We start from the raw sequence: 20,238 nt of genomic DNA, 5'->3' as shown, positions 1-20,238 counted from the left end.
GGCCTTCTCTGGGGTGGCATTCGTGTACCACAGGTACCAGTCACGAGGGTACTGCTCAAAGGAGTTCATGAGTCCGTGGAAGTTGGTCAGTTTGTCCAGCTCTGTGATGTTATCCCAGTAGGCATCCGCCAGCCAGCTGGTACACGGGTTATCCATTTGGCCCTCCCGATCCAGCACCTGGGCCAGGAGAGGAGGAAGGGAGTGACCGGGGACACCTCTGAAGAATTACTTTTTTTTTTTAATGATGGGAAAGCCCAGATGAAGGAAGGAGGACAGGCATCCGAGATGGATTGGGATCCACCCTGCCTGGGGAAGTCAATGTGGGGGTCTAGGTCTCGCTGTGCAGGGACCGCACTGTGCAAAAGGTAGGAAGCTGGCGCCCTCTGGTGGTTTCCTGGTATTACTGTCCCTCACCCTAACGCTTCCCGTCCGCAGCCTCACCTCTCAGAAGCGGTTTGTTTGGTCCCTTCTTCAACAAATATCTATTGCTCACTGACTGTGTTTCCAGCACTTGGGACACATCACTGAGCAAAAAGGACAGACACCTCAGCCCTTGAGGAGCTTATTTTCCAACATGGGAGGGAGGATGATGAGCCAAAACACAGAACAGATCGTGAAATGATCTAGCACGTTAAAGATGGCAAGGTCATGCAAAAACAGAGGAAGCTGAGGACAAAAGAGACTGGAAGTTCTTGGCGGGGGAGTTGAAGTATTAAATAAGAAGGGGCGCCCGGGTGGCTCAGTCGGTTGAGCATCCAACTCTTGGCCTCGGCGCAGGTCCTGACCTCAGGGTCGTGGGATCGAGCCCCGTGTGGGGCTCAGCGCTCAGCTGCTGATGGATCCCAATCCATCTCGGATGCCTCAAATAGATAAATACAATCTTAAAAAGAGAGAGTCAAGGAGGTCTCAATGAGTGAGGTGAGATTTGAATCAAGTCTTGGAGAAGGTGAGGGAGGGCCACGCGCCCACCTGTGGCAGGAGAACAGGCGACTCAGGGGCGCTAAGGTGGGACAGGCCGGTGGCCACAAGGAGGTCTCTGTGGCTGGGGCGGGTGGAGGGAGGAGCGGGGTGGGTGGGGGCGACACCAGCGATGTTTTAGAAGAGTCTCTGGCCGGCAGGCTGAGAGGTTGGGGGTGGGGAGCGTCTGGAGGCTATTGCTAAAATCCAGACGAGAGGTGAAGTGCGGGCAGCAAAAGGAATGAACCGGTTGCCCCTGAGGTTGGAGAACGACCGGCCAGGGGAACATGGAGGGGAACGAGGTGCTGCCGTCTGGCGGTTTTAAGGAAGCAAAGGATTTAAAGCGAGTCTGTCCAGCGTGGACGTTCTTCGCTGCCTGGGCCACCCAGGAGCAGGAGAGCCTGATCCAACCAGAGCGGCGGTTTTGCCAAGCAAACGCAATATGGGGGCGGGCGGTGACGGTGCTTGCGAGGGCGAGAGCACAATGTGACCACGGCAGCCCGGGGGAGGGGTGGGGTGTGACTTGAGCAGCAGCGAGAGAGGCAAGATCACGCCAATCAGTGGGTCCCGGGGAAGAGGGGCCCCAAAGCTCTGCCCGTAACGCGAAGCCCATGGTAGGTCACGGCCGCGTCCCCGGGGAGCTGGGCGTGCACCTGCTCCTGGCGCTTTTCCTTAGCTCACTCGCTACAGCCGTGGGCCTTAAGGGCCAGCCCGGGTCCTCGTCACGCGTGCCCCCGGCCTGACCTCGACGCCTCTGCCCTGCTCACCACGCCCCCGCGCAGGAAGAAGTTGTACTCATCCATGTTGAGCTTGCCAGAGGTCTCCAGGATTTTGGCGCACATCTGGAAGCTGAACAGCAGCTTGTGGCGTTCAAAAAGCGTGCGGCAGGTGTACCTGGGGGACGGGCGGGGGGGGGGTGGAGGAGGCGGGAAACCAATATGGAAGCTGACTGACGAGGGTCGTACGATCACAGAGCCTGACACACAACAAGGACCCCAATCAGCATCTAAGCCGAGCCCCCCATAATCAGCCAAGCGCACGGGGACCTGGGGAGTTGGCTGGTGACATCAGCCATTCGTTTCCATCAAACAACCCACAACGTTGGTGGGACCCCTGCTCTGTGCCAGGCGCTCTGCCAGGTCCCGGGGACACAAAGGTGAATAAGCCACAGTCTGTCCTGGAGGCAGTCAGGTCGAGAGGGAGGACAGGCGGACAGCCCGGGGATTCTCATGTGACCTGACGGGTCCTGCGCGGGGTGGCCGAGCCGAGGGGGGTGGCCGGGAAGGGGCGCCCCGGGGCAGTCTGTGAGAGGAGCTCCCCGGGAGCAGCAGAGCAATGAGGAAGAGCAGAGAGGACCCCAGAGAGAGCCAGGAGCCGAGGCAAACGGCTGGGCTGTTTACAGGGCTGTGGTGGGAGACCCGGGCAGGGGCCTCTGCAGAAAGACTCATGAGCAAACCCTGGTGCCTGATCCCGGGGTCGGGGGGAGAGGAAGGGTCAGGGGGAACTTCCGATTTCTGGCCTGGGTGGCGCGGAGGTGGGCGTTGGAGCCGCCCAGGGTGAGAACCCTGAAGGAAGCGGGGGATGAGGGGTTTCATGTGAAACGAGCTGAACTCGGGGGGCCTGTGGGCCGTCCAGGTGGAGGCCAAGTTCGCCGCCACTCAGAGGGTGGCCCCCAGACCTGCCATAGCAGCACCCCCTGGGAGCCGGCGAGAGCCGTGCCCCAGACCCGCTGAATCCGAATCTGGATTTTACCAAGATCCCTAGCGCTTTGGGGGCACACCGCCCCTCCAGAAGTGCTGGGGGAGCGGACACTCGTAGGTAGGGGTGCAGGGCTCACTGACAGCTCAGCTTTGAACCTGGTGGGCCAGACCCCCGGTGGGCGCGCCGCCCAGGGACGGTGCAGGGAGAGGGGAGCGGGGCACCAGGAGCCGGGCGGCGGGAGGGTCAGCGCCTCGGGGGATGCTCGGCCGCACTGTGCGGGGCACCGACCTGTAGACTGCGTAGGTGTGGTACTCGTTCAGGTAGTCGATGCGGTCCTCCAGCTTGTGGCTGCGGTGGCTCTTGTCGATGCTGAGGACGAAGAGGCCGATGTAGGCGTCCAGCGAGAACTGGTACATGGGGTCGATGCGGCCCATGTCATTGAGCACGAAGAACAGCACCGAGGCCCGCTGGGCGCAGGGGCGGTAAGCCTGCGGAGGGGCGGAGTCAGGGCCCGCAGGACCACGGAGGGGCCCCCCCCCAGTCTCTACCACTGGAGCCCACCTCGCGGGCCAAGTCGATGTTGATCTCCGTGGTCTCGCTGGTCTCCAGCTGCTCCGTCACCTCGGTGGCCGTCACTTTGGAGGTCTGGAGGGTGTTCACCAGCTGCACATCCTCGAGCAGGGAGCCTGTGGCCTCATTCAGCAGCCTGAAAGGAGGCCCCGGGGGCGTGGGTCCAGAGCGGAGGAGTGCTTGCTGGGCCTACGGGGGGGCCGGTGGGGGGGTCGCGGGGGGGCAGAGGGCAGCTCTCACCGAAGGATCTCGTCCTCCAGCTCCTTGAGCTTCCTCTTGCCGGCAGCAATATTGATGACCAGTGAATCCTTCTGCTCCTCCAGCTCTGGCCGCTCCTTCCGGACCACGATGCCCAGCAGCTGAGCCTCCAGGCCCTGAGGGTGCAGGATGCATGGTGACGCCCTCACTCCGGGGACCTCGCCCTTGTTGCCCCATTATATCTCCAGACCCCCCATCCCCTGCTGCCCGACCCCGTGGGCCTGTCTCCATCTACCGACTCAGTGGCACTTCCTGCCCCACCCAGGTTCAGTCCGGGTGCCAGCCCCCACCCACCTGTTCTTTGACAGCAAAGTTGACAATGGTGGTCTTGGCCGAGGTCTCTGGGCTGTAGTGGGGGTTGGAGAGCTTGGTGGTGATGTAGAACCGGAAATTTGTATTGTACTCCACCTCCTTGTCTCCAATGCGCATCAGCAGCCGACCGCCTGTAGCCACAGGGGGGGTGTCAAGGGCGAGGACCCACGTGGTCAGCGGCCGTGACTCAGCCGGCCGCCGTGGCCCCAGCCCAGGGCTGGCTGAATGGAGGCCCACAGCCCCAGGGCCAGCCCCTTCCTCCCCAGGGTCCTGCAGCTGGCCTCCCGGATGTGTCCCACAGTCCAAGCCCACAGTCAGCCTGGGCCCTAACCGATTCGAGCTACAGATTTGTTGAGCACAGGGTTGAGTGTGGGGTCCAGATACTCCTGCACGTTCTGGAGCAGCACTGGATATCCAAACTGGATGGCGTTTTCTAGAATTCGAAGGTAATCGCTCATCTGCAGGTCAATAATCTGGAGGCCCTAGAGAGCAAGGGCAACAGTGGGAGACGGACAAGGGACCAAAGGAAAACCTGGCTCACGGGTAGGGCCTCGGGAAGAGACAGGCTTGGGGAGAGCAGACCCCCCCCCCCACCCCGCCCTGTACCTGGTTTCCTTCCATGTTCTTGATCCACTTTAGGGCCTGGGCCTGAGGGTCAATCATCAGCGCCCACCTGCGGGAGGATGGCCAGTCAGACCACGGGCTCTGCCCTACCCCCCCCGCCCCCGGCAGCATCCTCACCTGTTACCACGGGTGACAATGATACCATTCTCAGTAGAAAAGGCATCCGAGGGCAATCCTTGGATGTTCCAGTCTCGAACTTTGGTAGGATTGGACAGGAAGTTATCAAAGGTGAAGCGAGGCGAGCAAGGGACCTGAAGCTCCCAGATCTGGGTGGGGAAGAACCCCGAATTTCAGCCTGGAGACCTGAGCCCGGCCCCCCGGCCCCTGCCGGAGATCCCTTGGTTCCTCCCCGAGGCCGTGGTCTCACAGCCCAAGAGCTCACTCGCACCTGAGCGCCGCCTCACCTTCTTCATCCAGATCTGGTTGACGATCTCGTCCCGGTAGTTGGTCAGGAAGGGGCCCATGTAGGACAGGAAGGCAGCGGCCAGGAGACAGTCACCTACCAGGTAGCCCAGATCCTCCTCCAGGCCCTGGGGGCCGGCAGGGGGTGTAAGCCAGTAGGGGGGCGAGAGGGGACACACTGGGAGTGCTCTGAAGGCACTCTCCTCGGGACACTATCTAGATCAAAGAGGTGCTTCCCATCTCCTAAACCTTTGGCCCTGAGAGCTCTAACCTGGTTCTAATTACTTCTGAATTCCCCGTCTTTAACAGCAGTTCTGTTTACACTCCGGTGATAAGGCCCAAGCCTTTCCTGAAGCCAGGAGCTCAATCAAGGCAGAAACAAGATGCCCCAGGACGGTTTCTACCAGGCCTGCGGCCCCATCAGGGACCCTGGAGTGAGCTTCCCAGGCCTCCGTAAACATGGCAGCAGTCCCCTGATGGCACAAAGTCCTTCCTTCCGCTCTTCTCAAGTTGGGGGGGGGGTCCCATCCCCCATCCCCCATCCTCAGAGGGGCCTACACCCCGGGGTCCCTCAGCCGGAAGGGGGCGGCACTCTGGCAGGAAGGGGCGCCAGGCCGTGGGGCTGATCTCACCTGCACCGTCTCTTCCCACCGTGCCTTCTCGCCAGCCAGCCCGGACACCAGCAGCCCCGCACGCTCCAGCTTCACCTCCATCTCCTCAGACTTCTTGCGAAGCTCCTCCTTCTGGGCCAGCTTCTCGTCGTACTGTTTCTTCAGCGTCTCCAGTTTCTCAGCCACCTAGCAGGGACCAGAGCACAGGGATCGCAACACAGTGCGTGGGGCCAGACCGCCCTGGCTTCCCATCGCCAGTCTGCCGTTTAGTGGCCATGTGGCCTCGGGTGAATTCATCTCCGTGTGCCTCAGTTTCCTGGTGTGCAAAATAACCATACCAACGCCTTCCCTACAGGGCTGTTGTGGGGAGAAAACGAGATCAAGTGTGCACGATGAGGTGAATTTTCTTTCCCTTCCCTCCGCCACGCTTTCCTCGAGCCTCGAAACTGCTTGTAATGAAACCCGAGGCTGGATTAGAGGCAGATCTCTCGCAGCAGAACAAGCCACACGAGATACGTTGTTGGCAAGAAAGAATCAGGTAGCGCAAAAAGGGCTGCCAGCCCATGCCAGAGGGGCACGGACCTCAGGCAGGACCTGGAGGGAGAAAGGAAAATCTAGAAACGAGCTCAGGAACCGTTGGGAGTAAAGGCCCAGGTCCAAGGACCCACACAGGGATGGGGACCCGGGAAGGGCTCTCCCTCCTAGAGAAGGTCCCCGGGCCCCGCGGAGCCTGGGATGTGCCGCTCAGATCCGGAGCACGGGACTGGGGAGCCTCGTCCAGGCCCCCTACGTGTGCCTGACCAGCCAGCAGTGACCCTGTCGGGCGCACACCGTCGCCGTCCTCTTCATGAGGAGCACGGAGCCGGCCTGACGGGAAGCGCCTGGCACGTAGCGTGCACACGACAGACGTCGGTCCCCTTCCTGCCGCCACCGCCGGGGGAGGCGGCCGGCGACCCTGCGGCGCTCACATCCTCGCCTGCCTCTCTGACGGGCCTCATCCGGGTTGTCAGAAGAGCACAGGGCCTGGCAGAGGGCACGCGAGCGGCACCGGGGCCCAAGCCCTGAGGCTGACCTCCAGGATCCTGGAAATGTGACATGTGACCCCCCCAAGTTACTGTCCTTAAAGCAAAGTGGAGGTTCCAAATGTCACCTTCGGGGGACAGCGTGGCTTCTAGATCAAACCTCGAGAGCAATCTGTTAAAAGGCACTAACATCAAAAAAAAAAAAAAAAAGGAACAAACATCTAAAGAAAGAAGGGGTGCGGGCGCCTGGGTGGCCCAGTTGGTTAAGCGACTGCCTTTGGCTCAGGTCATGATCCTGGAGTCCTGGGATCGAGTCCCGCATCGGGCTCCGTGCTCAGCGGGGAGCCTGCTTCTCCCTCTCCCACTCCCCCTGCTTGTGTTCTCTCTCTCACTGTGTCTCTCTCTCTGTCAAATAAATAAAGAAAATCTTTAAAATAATAAAAAATAAATAAAAATACATTAAAAATTAAATAAAATCCTGATGTCCAAATCAGGGGTGCCTGGCTGGCTCAGTCAGAAGAGCATGAGACTCTCGATCGTGGGGTTATGAGTTCAAGCCGTACATTGGGGGTAGAGATTACTTAAAAATAAAATCTTAGGGGTGCCTGGGGTGGCTCAGTTGGTTGAGCGACTGCCTTCGGCTCGGGTCGTGATCCTGGAGTCCCAGGATCGAGCCCCGCATCGGGCTCCCTGCTCGGCGGGGAGTCTGCTTCTCCCTCTGACCCTCCCCCCTCTCATGTGCTCTCTCTCATTCTCTCTCAAATAAATAAATAAAATCTTAAAAAAAAAAAAAAAGAAGGGGTGAAGTGAGCTGGGCCACGCGGAGGGCGAAACACGGCTGGGGGCCCAGAGGGAAAGGGGCGCCCTGTCCCTCCCCCGCTCCGCACGCGTGGGCTTCACCCCGGTGGAGGTGCACGTGACCGCCTCCCTGCGCTGGGTCCACGCTCGTCAGCAATGCTGATTATAATTGGGCTTCCCGCGGAGATGTGTCTTGTGGGGAGGCAGCCAGCCCACGACCATTCTGTATTTCATGACTGGTTTTGCACGTGGTGTTGTCTTCACAGTTTCTATTTTTTATACAGGAAATGTGTGCATGAGGTTAAAGGCCTAAATTATGTGACAGAAGCAGTTAGAATGACAAGCAAGAGTCCTCTAGCCGCCTCTTCAATCCACTCCCGGTCCCGCTCTGCTGTGGAAAATCATTTTTTAACTATTCTCTTCTTATTTCTTCTCTATATCTTTGAATATTATACTTAGGCTGGTATTTTTTTTTTCTTTTCTTTTTTTTTAAGTAGGCCACACGCCTAGTGCGGAGCCCAACGCAGGGCTCGAACTCACGACCCTGAGGTCAAGACCTGAGCTGAGATCAACAGTCGGTCGTCTAACCAACCGAGCCATCCACAAGCCACCGTAAGCTACTATTTTTAAAATACATACATATACATATGTATTAATCTGTTTGCAGATTTAAAATTTTTGCAGTTTTAATCTTTTTAGTTCAAAAATTATGAAAAATTGCAAACCTAGGAAAAAGAATCGTATGATGAACACCTCTATACCCGTCACATTTAACAGTTGTTCACGTTTTGCTATTTTTAATCTCATCTCCTTGTGTTTTGCCGAAGTATCTTAAAGGAAGTTACGATCTCGTGAAACTTGCAGCCTCAAGACATCATAATGCCTCTCGAGAACAAAACAAGGACATTTCCCACACGACCGTAACCCTATTATCACACCTAGCCACAACCTTGTCTTTTTTAAAAATAATAATAATAATAATTTTCCTCTTTTAGGTCTTTTTGTAAAGAGTGAATCCACATCAAAAGGAAGGAAGGGCACACACACGGTGGAGGATCGGCTTCCTCTCCCGGTCCTGAGCCAGCCCCCCGCACCTGCACTCGCTCAGAAACCTTTCCAGACAGAGTCCAGTTGGGCAGGTTGGGCGCAGAGCCCGCCCATAATAAAGTAAATGCAAGCACCGTGAAAGCAGGGCCTTGCTCGCCAGCTCGATCCTTATACTTAAAACAGTGCCCGGCGCTCAGGAAACAGTTCTTGACTGGGTGAATCTTTTCATGAGGATAAATGCTAGCATACGACTGCGTGTTACTATTTTTTCCTTGTCTCCAAGTCGGCTCTCGTCAAGCTGCCTCATTCTCTTTACCAGCTGCAAAATAATCTTGTGAATGACTGAGCCATAATTTATATAACAAGTCTTCTGATAGATGTGTGTGTCTTTCCCGCACTTTCTATTCTTAACCGCGCTGGGACCAACGTCCTCGTCCGTACGTAAGCACATCTTGACACAGCTGTTTCTTTTTTGTTTACTTGGTGAATAAGTCACTTAAAAATTCAGAAGGCACAAGGGCCTGGAAAGTGTCCCAACCCTGCCCCCGGTCTGCCCTGCTCCCTCCTTGAGGTGACCGGTGTGACCTGCTTCTTGAATATTCATCCCTCCAGAGGCATTTCGTGTTCCACGCAGCGGTGTCCTAGTTTCGTAACTATTTCTATGACGTCCGTCTACGAGGGAGGCAGGTGTCTCCCCTGGCCCTCCACACCACCACCTCTTTCTCCCTGCTCCTACCAGTTTGTTTTGAGGTCATCTTGACACCCAACGTGGGGCTTGAACCCACGACCTAAGACCAAGAGTCGCACGCTTCACTGACTGAGCCCAGCCAGGCTCAGTTTTAATCCTACCAGTTTTAATGCTGCTACTCGTTACCTTCATAACGCCAAATAACATCTTCAACCCCTGTTTTATCTGATCTCCTACAAAAGCATTGCCCAATCCTTCCCCCACCCACCTCCACCGCCCACCTAGTTAGCCGCACTTTTATTTTTATGGGGTCGAGCTCGATAACGACGTTCCCACTCAGCAGTCACTGTCTTCCCCGAGGCCAATCATGGTGGCCGGATGCCGCATGAAGCACCACGGGACTGTGCTCAGGGCTGGTGTTGTGTGCGCCTGGTGGCTGGCCAGGGCCCATTCCGACAGGGTCACCGAGCACGCTGCCCCGCTTGTGAAATGTTTTCCTGTCGCCCCGACGATGTGCTTTTCTCTTGCGGAAATTCTCATCGGTTGGATTGGATCTCGGATCTCTCTCGTGGGGTTGGGTTTGTGGTTGCTCCTCATGGTCCTCGACTCTATCTTCCCGCCCTCCTGCTGACCGTCAGGCTTTGAGCATTTTTACTTTTCCCAGACTCTTTGTCTCTATTTGCGATTTTTTTCTCTCAACGTCCTCTTTTTGCTCTCTGGGTATCAGGTCTTCCTTTATCACCCTCTGACGATAGCAGTGTTTACCTTGGGTTTGCTTTTCAAGTGCTTCTCCCTAACCTGAGTTATCTCTGGGTTTATTTTTTCTTCTGGGGTCATGTTCTGTTACAATTTCTTATCTTGGCCATCGTTCCCTCGTTCTGTTGGAAGACTTTCTCCAAGTCCTCACACACCCCTGCTCCGGGGGAGGTGTGCGGCTGATCTGACTGGTGCAATCAGCTGGAATGCTCAGCTGAGCTCAGGCTCCTTCCACTCTGCACCACCCCCCCCCCAGCAACACAGGCACCCCAGACAAGTCTGATGACGGGGTCACGTCGAGTGGGACCGCTCGCCCACGCGTCAGCCACATCCTCCCACCTAGTCTCTAATGGCGGTATTTTGGCCAAACCCCTTTTGTTTTATTTTTCAATGTGTTTAGAAGCCCAGGAATAGGAGGAGGCTGCTCGTCCTCAGATTCCTCGAGAGTGTATGTGCAGACTGGGAGACCCACTGAGAAGCTGGGGGCGGGGGCGGGGCGTCACACACAGACTTCGGGGGCGTGGATGCGTGTTTCGACTCAGAGCATCTGTCCAGGCTCCTGGGTTTTCGCACTGGTGCGCTTGATTTCTAGTGGCTGTCGCCGGTCGGGGGGAGGGGGTGTTCACGCCAACGCTGCGATACTCTGACCTTGGCAGATGACCGCGGCTTTGTCCACAGGTGGGTGGCCGTTTCTGGAGAGGCAGGACTGCTTGAAGCAGTGGGAACCGGGCAAAGGAGAGACGTGGGCTCTGAGGGTGGGCGGCTTCACCATGAAGGCTGCCTGGCCACCAAAGGGCCTGCCACGCTGCCTAGCGGGAAGGGGGGGCGGACAGCGCGTGACATTTGCGGGGTTTCAACGGCAAGACGGTAGGTCCTGCGTAGCCTGCAGGAGCTGGTTTTCAGTGGTGACTGCCAGGCCAACGTGGCCCTGGACCAGCCGTCTCTGCTTCAGTGTCTGACACCCAGGGCCAAGGAGGCAATGGTGGCGGGGTGAACCTGAATCCGCGCGGTCTGGCCACAGGCTGCTGGGCCGCAGGGATTCCACTTTGGCTGAGCTTCCAGGCGATGCGGTTAGGGTACGTGGCATGCGGCTGTGACCCGTGCATTAAGGGAGCATGCCCAAACAACTTGGGGGACTCCGGAGGGGAGGACGGCAGCGGACTGGTTTCCTGCCAGGCCCCCAGCCTCAGCAGCACCACCAGCAGCTACAGCTCGGGAGTCTGCGGAAGGCCGCTTTCCAGCTCGGATAAGTACGGGGCCAGATGAAAGGCCTCCCTGGGAGGCAGCCCTGGTAGGCCTCAGCCAGCCCACAGAGAGCCGGCCGCGAGCCCCTGCGGGACGGGGAGACCGCGCCTGACCAAGACACAGAGCGGGAACCTGAACTTGAACGGACGTGGCCCGGGTTTCCGTGTGGGCGAGACGCTGGCGGGGGCTGCAGAACATGGCCGACGTCTCAGTGCCCCCGACGGGCGACGGTGGATCTGAGGTGGTGAATCTCGTATTTTAACCATGATAACCGCCCGCTCCAAAAAATACGTATCGTATGTGGCTTTCCGGCCTGCCCCCGATTCAGGAAATGCTTTTCGGTGGGATCACATCTCATATTGATCCGCTTTGGGAGGCTCCCCCATGACCTGTGGCTTCCGGATACGCAACGTTCTGGTGAAGCTAAAACCAGGATTTTCTACGAGCCTCCTCCCTCCGGCAGGCACCGCTCAATTTTTACTGCAGTCTCTGGCGCCACGAGAAGGGCCGGTTCCCAGGAACGTAATTTTATCTGGAAGTCGTGTGTGCCTCATTAACTCCTCTGATTTTTTTTATTTTCAAACGCTGCTCACAAGAGACATGATTTGGAGCCGCTACAGTGGTGAGTGACCACCCCGGCCGCGGCCGGAGGACACGGGTTCTCCCCCGATGCTGAGGGCCCCTCGGCTGAGACTGAGCAGAAGAAGAAACTGGAGGGTTTGGGGACTTTAACTCGACAAGGTTGGCTTCTCGATTTTTAACTCTCAAAAGCAAGATTATTTGATTTCGGATTTTTATTTGGGCTCCAGTTCACACGGGGACTTAATCTTTGAAATGTAGGGACCCCCTCCTGAGGGTTATATTCAAATGGGTGGAATTTCTGTGTGTTATTAATACTAAGATAGCATTTGATGCTGCCGGGCCGTGTCCCCACACTGCCTGGGACATGCTGTGTTGGACGAGGTGACCGGACGTAACTGGGATGGGCAATGGAAGGAAGGCGGATGTTCAGCCCTGGGTATACAGCTGCTTGCCTTGAAGTAGACGAGGATTCTGTTCTGACCCATTTCAGAGCCTTCTGGGGCAATTTTGAAACCAGTGGTTTGTAACCCCGGCTGCGTATGTCAGAATCGGGCCAGCGGAAAAGGTATTCTCAGGGTCCCCAAGCAAGGGAGTCAAGCTTAAAACTATTTACTCAAGATTTGAATGGACAAGCCCTATAGTTGAGCTCTGGGCCTCCTTCCAGACCCCTGGGCCGTGCTGAATTCAGGCTCTCCCACCCCCGGCTGGCTCTGACAGGGAAGTTTTCAAAATGATCATTTCCAGGCTGTCCCAGAGATGGGTCCCAGCCAGTCTGGGCTGCGACCTCAGCTCGGTGTCCACAAGTGGGCCGCGAGGCAGGCCGGACGTTTGGCTCAGAGCCTTTCAGTAACGGAGGGGAAATGTGGGGTCCTTGTCTGCTTCCTCTTGTCCATGAGGGGCTCTCAAGAGACCTGACACCGGGTGTCCTACGGATGCTTGTCCAGTGCATGACACTTTTGGCAGCTGATGCCGCGGGCCCCACTTGTCACGCGTCAAAAGAACAGCTCCTAATTATTCATCCCAGGATATGAATCATGCAGGGGCGAGAAACCTTTCCAAATAAACCACCATGCCTGTGATTATTCACTCTCCCTAGAGAGAGGAAAAGAGCGGATGCTGCCAGAGGAGCCGGGGAGGAGCGCGGGCAGGCTGAAGCTGCTCGCCCAGCCTGCTTGGCTCTGCCTGGAGGGAATCCGAAGAGGCCCCAGGAGAAGCTGCACTTCAGGCGAGAACAGTGAGGCTTGGGGTCAGAAGCGTGGGCCCCAGCCCCTCTCTGTGGGTAACTAGGAAGTCACTTTGTCTCACTAAACCTCAGGGTCCTCATCCCAATTCCGGAGTTAGACCCGCATGTTCTCCATTGGTGGTTTCGGGGGAAACATTCTGGAATGGTCTGACCAGCTTTGGCTCCATAAAAACGTAAAACCTCGCTGTGGGTAAAGTTAGTGTCAACGATGTTGGAGGACATGCAAAGATTAAAAGCTCGGAAAGGATGAGTATCTCCATCAGAAAGGGAAACAGGTAAGTAAACGGGCCCGGGTGGGTGAGGGTGAGAGAGAAGCTCAACCTCGACGTACCCACCTCTAGGGGGCTTCCAGGCATGGCTACACAAGACCGGATGGTGCAGAACAGTGTGTATAACGTGGAAAAAATGACCAAAACGTGCTTGTACAACCAGAGAACAGCCCTGGACGGCTACGCAAGAAGCTGTAACCGAGGCTGCTTTCCAGGAAGGCGGGGGGGGGGGGGTGCGGCGCGCAAGGCTTCTCACTGAATTCTCTCTGGACCTTTAGAATTTCACCCCATGTGGATATTAAAGGCTATTGAACCAGGGGTAGGAAACGTGCATGATCGGGGGGAAGAACTCGGGACTCTCGATGCTAATGCTCCCCGCGGGGCCTGGTGGGAGGTGCTTGTCCCCAGTCCGCTGGAAGGCACCTCTCGGAAGAGTATCTCCCTCTCCCTCCAGCCAGCTAGCCGTGCTCCCACTCCCACTCCTCCGGGCCGCAGCCGCCATGCTCCACTCATGCCCCGTCCCCCCCCCCCACCGGGCCACGCGGGGGTCACCACTCTGTGTCTCTGGGCCCACCTCCAAGGCCGTGAGAGAGCCCGCCAGCCCCCAGGTCAGCGTCTGGAGGGGCTCGTCAGGGCAGCGGCCCCATGCCTTTGCGACCCCTGCCGCCCCTCTGAAGGGGCACAGCGGACGGGGCTCACAGGACCATAAGGGGGGAGCAAGCACCCCAGAAATCAGGGACGGGGTCTGCGTGGAACACACGGGCCGAGGCTCACCTCCCGCAGCTTCTCCTGGGCCTCGGCCAGTGCTGCCTGCTTCTCCTGAAGCTGGGCCAAGGCAGCGTTCATCCGAATCCGCTTGGGCTCCACCACGCGGTACAGACGCCCATACAGCTGTGGGGGGACACAGGTGTGGGGGGACGGCCTGGCTGTGGTGGCCGGCCGCCCACCCGCTCCCCCTCCCCGGCCCTCCCGGCCCGCCCCGCCCTGCGTGCACCCCGCTCACGTCCACGGCCCGCGCCCCGCTCACCTCCACGGCCCTCACCCCGCTCACGTCCACGGCCCGCACCCCCCTCACCTCCACGGCCCGCACCCCGCCCACGTCCACAGCCCGCACCCCGCTCACCTCCACGGCATGCACCCCGCTCATGTCCATGGCCCGCATCCTGCTCACCTCCATGGCCCGCACCCACATGCACAGGGACTTGGCAGCGAGTGAGACTCTGCCGATGATGTCAGGCTGGAAGTCTGGCTGCGCACAGTAGGCCCCAATTTTCTTCAGAACCTTATCTGAGATATTGTCTTTATCAAAGTGGATCAGGGATTTGATGAAGTTCTGCTCCCCTGAGGGATGAAACGGCAGGGGGGGGGCCCTCAGCCAGAGGGCCTCACCCTCCTTATCCAGCCTTCGCCTCCACCGCTCGGGCGCAGCCGTATTTTTCCTGGGCTGGGCTGATCCGGCCTCATCCCAAGTTCCCCACTGACCTTGCTTCCGTCCCTGGAAACTCCAAGCCGCCAGGACCCTCCCCAGTCTTCCTAGCCCCCTCTGCCACCACTTTCCTTGGACACTCGCAGCCAACCCCCCCGGCCACCGGAACGCGCATGCAAACACATACACACACACACACACACGCACAGACACACCATCACTTCTGTATGCTTCGCACTGACTTTTCAGGGCAGGGGTCCCCCACCCACAGCTTGCAGGCTTTATTCTACCAAGCCTCTGGTTTCACATTTTCCGATTCTTGTCCTTTTGGGGGGCCAAAGGCATTCCTGCCCTTGGATTCTGAGATATATTTCTGTATCTTTATGACAATTTCCTTTTGTTTCTTTTAAATTAAGAGGAGTTGTTTTCTGTTACTTACGACCAAAGAATCTTAACTGCTAGTTATGTCCATTCCTTCCTATTAGGCTCTACCCGCTCTTGAGGGTGGGAGGCACACCTCACTCGTCTCTGTCTCCCCGACTGCCTGGCGCACAGCAGACAGTTAGTAAGCATGGGGTGAACGGGTGTTGGTCACGCCGTGGCTCTCCAGCTTACCTAGCTGCCGCTTGGCCTCTGCCCACGTGGGCTCGTTGCCTCGAAGAATCATGACGGCCTGCATCACGATTTCCACTTGGGCGGGGGGCCGGCCGTAAGACTTGATCTCTCCTATGTCCTTCTTGTTCAGGGACTCCAGGGCCTGGGCAAAGCGACTCACTTAGGGAGTAGGGCCCGAGGGGACTCGGGGCAGGACAGGTCTCAGCTGAGGCCCGCCTGCCTCTTCCCACTTCCCCGGGGACTGGGAGGACGAAGCAGGCTGGTCCCATTCCCTTCCCTCGGCCTCCCTGCTCTGATACCCTCATGGCTTCCTCCAGGGCTGGCAAGGCCTCTTCTAGATCCTTCTGGGCATTGTCAGCCAGGGCCTGGCACTTGACTTCCTCGATGGCAATCTTCTCACTATTGGCCGTGACCGCCTAGGGACCAAGAGGACTCGTCTTGGCCTCGGGCGAAGGTGGGGGGCAGTGTTGGCAGGAAGGATGAAAGTTTGAGGAGCGGCCTGGGCAGTCCCTCACATGGTCGCTGAGGGCGACCGGGAAGCCCCTGTCCGTGAGCACTGGTAGGGCTGGGGGGGGGGGGGCGGGGCGGGGCACGGGGCGGGATCGGGGGCGCGCGGGGTGGGGAGCACCTTCTGCTGCTCGTCTGCTTCTCGCTTCTGCTGCACGATGATGACCAGGTATTCCTCGCACTGCTTCTGGAACTCAGCCACCTTCTTCTTGGCGTCCTCCAGCTCCAGGGACATCACTTCCACCTTCTCTCTGGTTTCGTCGATCTTAAACAGTCCCGTCCGCAACTTGTTGGCCTGGTCCAGCAGCTCCTGCCGCTTCTCTCCCAGCAACCTGGGGCGTACAGGAGGGGACAGCGCCTGGGAAGGCTGGGCCCCCGGAAAGGGGAGCACCCCAGATGGGTCCCCGTCTCCCTTTCTGTTGCCGCCGTCACCACCACTGTGAGGTTTCTATCACTTCCTGCCTGAATCACTGCTAACAGGTCCCCAGCCGGTCTTCCTGCTTCCAGACTCTTGATCCCTCTGGTTTATTCCGCACACCACCGTCAAAGCACCTGTTACGTGCTGTTGTCCTCATGCCCACTCCCCACGAGGAGCTCCCACTGCTCCCCACTGTGCAGCGAGCAGGGGCAGCCTTGAACCAGCAAACACCAGCCTCTCCCCAGGGGGTGGCCACCCCTCATCTCCACCCCGTTTCTCCCACGTGGGAAGGAATGTGGGCTCCGTGTTGACACGATTTCTGATTTTTAAAGAAAAGCTGGGAATCTGGACTTTTCTAAGCCTCCGGTGTTCAATGTTAGCAACTTACTCAAAAAGTTTTCAACACTGTACAGGCCAAAAAAAAAAAAAAAATCTATGCAGGATTATTTTCTGGGCTAAGTGAGAAAATGTGCATGAAGGGCTCAGCACAGTGACTGGCCCCAGGTACCCAGGGAAGGCAGGGGCTTTCTTTGGCTAACTGCGGAACTGCAAGCCCCTCGAAGAGTGCACAGCACATAGCAGATGCTCAGAAAGTACGGTAAGCGGATGAGTAAGTGCGGGTGATCATTACTGTTACAAGTGGCTTTTTCTTCGCCTTGATCAAAACACCGAATCCAATCAATGAGGTGGGTTGTTTCTTTTTTTTTACATTTGTCTTAGATCTTTCAAAGCAAAATATTATGTTGTGCACATGAAAAAGCACTCAACGCAACTTTAGAAATGAATATATGATTCTTGAGAAGGGTGTAAAGTCTAGAAGAGGGTGGACTTAAGGGTGGAGAGGAGAGGACTGGTCTCCGTCTCGTGAGCATTTACAGCACCATCACCATTATACTGTGCTTGGGAAAGAAACGTCATCCCAGAAAATAAGGACAGAACAGAGAGGGTGTAGGGAGGAGTCCTGGCCTGAGGGCTCTAGAGATGCGAACCCCAGCTCTCTCTCTCACCCCCCACCCCCGCACCTCGGCCTCTGCCCCAGGGCGCCTGGCTCCTTGACTCCCCCGGGCCGGCTCTGGATGTTTCCCAGCCCATCGTTCCAGCAAGCTCCCTGGGCCTCCCCGTGCTCCACGCCTCTGCACACCTCTTGTACCCAGACACGAGCTCCAGGTAGTTGGTAGGTGTGACATGGTTGTATCTCCGGAGCTCCAGCAGCATCTTCTGGGAGTACTGCACCACTGACCAGTGCATGGTGACAAAGATCTTGGCCACCTTCCTGTGGACCTGAGCCCCGTGGGAAAGGATGGAAGACCGGGAGTGAGGGCGGGTAGAGATGGGACGCGGGAGGGGGCCCGGGGCTGGGCGTGCGGGGGAGCACTCACGTTCTCCTGCGTCCCCAGGTCCACCCCCATGAGGTACTTCTCAGCCACCTCCAGCAGGGCCTCATGGGGCCACTCGGAGAACCAGTTGATGGTTGTGCAGTTCACCAAGGCTGGGTACTGGCGGATCCAGTTCCTGGGGAAGGGTTTTGAGAGGCATTCAAGCCCGTTTGTGGAGGCAGGCAGCCTCCACTCCTGGCCTCCTCACAGGTCCATCCACTTTCCAGGGACCTAAGTGTCCCATCCCCTTGCTCCTGCGTTTCCTTGTCCCCCCAGTCCGACTCCCCTGAGAGCTAGCTCAGTGTAGCATTTAGGAACAGGTTCTGGTTCTAGCTGTGGATCTCAGGCAGGTGTGCTAACCCTTCCAACATCAGTTTCCTCATCTCTAAAATGAGAGTAACGTGGGGCACCCGGGGGGCTCAGTGGGTGGAGCATCCGACTCCTGATTTCAGCTCTTGGGGTCGTGGGATCGAGCCCCGCCTCGGGGTTCACGTTCAATGTGGAGTCTGCTTGAGATTCTCTCTCTCCCTCTCTCTCTCCCCCCACTCGCTCTCTCTCTCTCTCTCAAAAATAAATAAAATCTTAAAAAAATAAAATAAAATGGGAATAACAGGAATACGAATCCGGGTTGTTACTGGATTCAGTGAGGTGACACACGTAAAGTGTGTAGTGTAGCTCCCGGTGCGTGGTAAATACACCGTACCACAAACACGAAAACAAACAACATGGGAGCCCAAATCGCCTCTCCCTGCGATTCTCTGTCTCCCTCCTCCTTTCTGCTGCCCTTAAAAATCAAGTCACAGCAAGAACAGGTCAACAAAACATGATATATACATATAATGGACTATTATTCAGCCTTAAAAAGGAAATTTTGGGACTTTGAGGCGTGTGACCACACAGATGAACCTTGAGGACACGAACCGAGTGAGCTAAGCCAGACACAAAGACAAATACGGTATGATTCCACTTATATGAGATATCTAGGGTAGTCACTCGCAGAAACAGAAAGGGGCCAGTGGTTGCCGGGGGCTAGGGGGTGGAGGAAATGGGGAATTATTCAGTGGGTATAGAGTTTCAATTTTGCAAGATGAGAAAGTTCTAGAAATCTGTTGCACAATCTGTTGTGAATATATGCTTAACTATACCGAGCTGGACGCTTGCAACATGGTTACGATGGTAAATTTTTGTTATTTTGTTTTTGTAAAATCACAACTAAAAATTTAAGAACAAAACGCAAAGCCACAACAAGACACTCCAGTCATACTGAAAGGGAGGGGACGCGTCCTCTGTAAGCAGCAGAACTGGGGAAAGAAGGCGAGGTCTAGGGAAAGGGGGGGCCGTGCAGGGGCCGGGGCTGTTGAGGAGATCTCCCCCACCCCCGGGAAGTCAGGGGGGCCGAGAGAGGGGAGGAGCGGGGTGGGGGGGGAGTGGGGGCCAGGACAGAGGGAGGGAGAGGCGGTCACAGGGGTCACCTGAAGGGGTCGCCCACGGGGCTGAGGCAGAGAATGATGTGCAGGTTGTCCCGCACGCGCTCAATGAGGTAGGCAAAGAGGCTGTCGGAGGACTGGGACACCTGCTCGGCCTTGGCCTGCTCCACGATGTGCGCCTGGATCTGCACGGAAGCCACACAGGCTCGCAGGGCTGCACGGTGGCACTCAGTTCGGGGGAGGGCGGCACAGAGGGGACGTAGCAGCTGGTGGAGGGTGTGGGAGGGCGTGGGAGGGCTCGTACCTCTTCGAATTCATCAGTCTTGTAGAGATTGGGGACCTCGCCTGAGCTCAGGATGTTGTTGATGTCCTCCAGGAACGACTCGTCAGCGATCTGGGTGTCCACGAAAAGGAAGGACGTGGCCTTGAGCTCTACTCCCGCCTGGCGGTACAGACGCTTGATATCTGGGCCGGAGGAGGGAAGGAGGAAGACGGGACAGGCAGACGTCAGATGCGCCATCCTGTCCCTTGTCCCCTTCCCGCCGCCCCCAGCCTGCAACCCGCGCACCGCACCGCCCTCCGCCCACCGGGCCTGAAAGGCTCACCCCCGGCCTCCATCGCTCCTCGCTCTTGTCACCGCAGGAAGACAGGCATCTGACTTTTCACGCCAGCCCCAGCCCACCCCGGTTCGGAAGCCCAGCCGTACCTTCTCGGAACTCCTGCTTTCGATAATGTTTGGTGACCTCGATCTGGAAGGTGATGTACTTGCAGATGGAGGAGGCCAGGCGGGCCAGACTCTGGCGCCCACTGCCCCCGATGCCCACCAAGAGCATGTTGCCCCGAGGCTGTCCGATGACCCGCACGATCCGCGTGACTGAGGAGTGGGGGACCAGGGCAGTGAGGCGGCGGAGAAACCTCGGGGGGCACCCTGGGGCCCTAAGCTAGTGACCGGGACGCCTGAAACTGAAGGACAGGGACCGAGAAGTGTGGGGAAAGGCCGATGCCTGGAGCCAGTTTGAGCAGCCACCACCATGGAGGAAAAGCCATCTGGGGCCCGAAAGGAAGGCACCTTCCCGGACTTGCTTGGGAACAGCCAGCCGTTGGGGTGCCGGCCGGGGTGGGGGAGGGGCCGCTCACCGTGTTCGACAGCCTCTCGGAAGAGCACCAGCTGCATTGGCACCACCCCGGGGGACAGGTTGTATTCGCGGAGCGCCGTCTCCATGGCCGCCTTCAGTACTGCCAGGTCGGTCAGGTCCTCGTACACCCTGGGCTCCCTCATGAAGTCCCCTGGGCCGGGGGAAGTGAGGCTCAGATTTCCAATGGCCAGCCCCCGCCAGCGCCCCCCCCCCCCCCCCCCGGCCCCCCCCCCCCCCCCCCCCCCCCC

The 20,238-nt window shown here is 57.7% G+C and overlaps 1 protein-coding gene across 1 annotated transcript in view; it reads right to left on the bottom strand.

The window, feature by feature from the left end:
* DNAH2 (dynein axonemal heavy chain 2) overlaps positions 1-20,238 on the bottom strand; it is a 79,186-nt gene that overhangs the window by 7,867 nt on the left and 51,081 nt on the right. Inside the window, exons 52-73 of the mRNA XM_044921585.1 lie at positions 19,992-20,141; positions 19,561-19,728; positions 19,159-19,319; positions 18,900-19,039; positions 17,431-17,563; positions 17,193-17,332; positions 15,755-15,965; positions 15,426-15,542; positions 15,127-15,268; positions 14,257-14,426; positions 13,860-13,976; positions 5,457-5,621; positions 4,827-4,952; positions 4,540-4,688; positions 4,405-4,471; positions 4,130-4,280; positions 3,781-3,929; positions 3,469-3,602; positions 3,220-3,364; positions 2,947-3,146; positions 1,725-1,851; positions 1-177 (exon numbers count right to left, since the gene is read on the bottom strand). The exon at positions 1-177 is cut by the window's left edge and continues 4 nt beyond it. Coding sequence (XP_044777520.1) covers positions 1-177; positions 1,725-1,851; positions 2,947-3,146; positions 3,220-3,364; positions 3,469-3,602; positions 3,781-3,929; positions 4,130-4,280; positions 4,405-4,471; positions 4,540-4,688; positions 4,827-4,952; positions 5,457-5,621; positions 13,860-13,976; positions 14,257-14,426; positions 15,127-15,268; positions 15,426-15,542; positions 15,755-15,965; positions 17,193-17,332; positions 17,431-17,563; positions 18,900-19,039; positions 19,159-19,319; positions 19,561-19,728; positions 19,992-20,141 — 3,239 coding nt within the window. The remainder of the gene's footprint in view (positions 178-1,724; positions 1,852-2,946; positions 3,147-3,219; positions 3,365-3,468; positions 3,603-3,780; positions 3,930-4,129; positions 4,281-4,404; positions 4,472-4,539; positions 4,689-4,826; positions 4,953-5,456; positions 5,622-13,859; positions 13,977-14,256; positions 14,427-15,126; positions 15,269-15,425; positions 15,543-15,754; positions 15,966-17,192; positions 17,333-17,430; positions 17,564-18,899; positions 19,040-19,158; positions 19,320-19,560; positions 19,729-19,991; positions 20,142-20,238) is intronic.

Source organism: Neomonachus schauinslandi, chromosome 15, assembly GCF_002201575.2.
Source record: "Neomonachus schauinslandi chromosome 15, ASM220157v2, whole genome shotgun sequence".
In the NCBI taxonomy this organism is placed as follows: Eukaryota; Metazoa; Chordata; class Mammalia; order Carnivora; family Phocidae; genus Neomonachus; species Neomonachus schauinslandi.
Note: the sequence above shows the minus strand (reverse complement) of the source record. Positions and strands in the feature narration are given on the sequence as shown.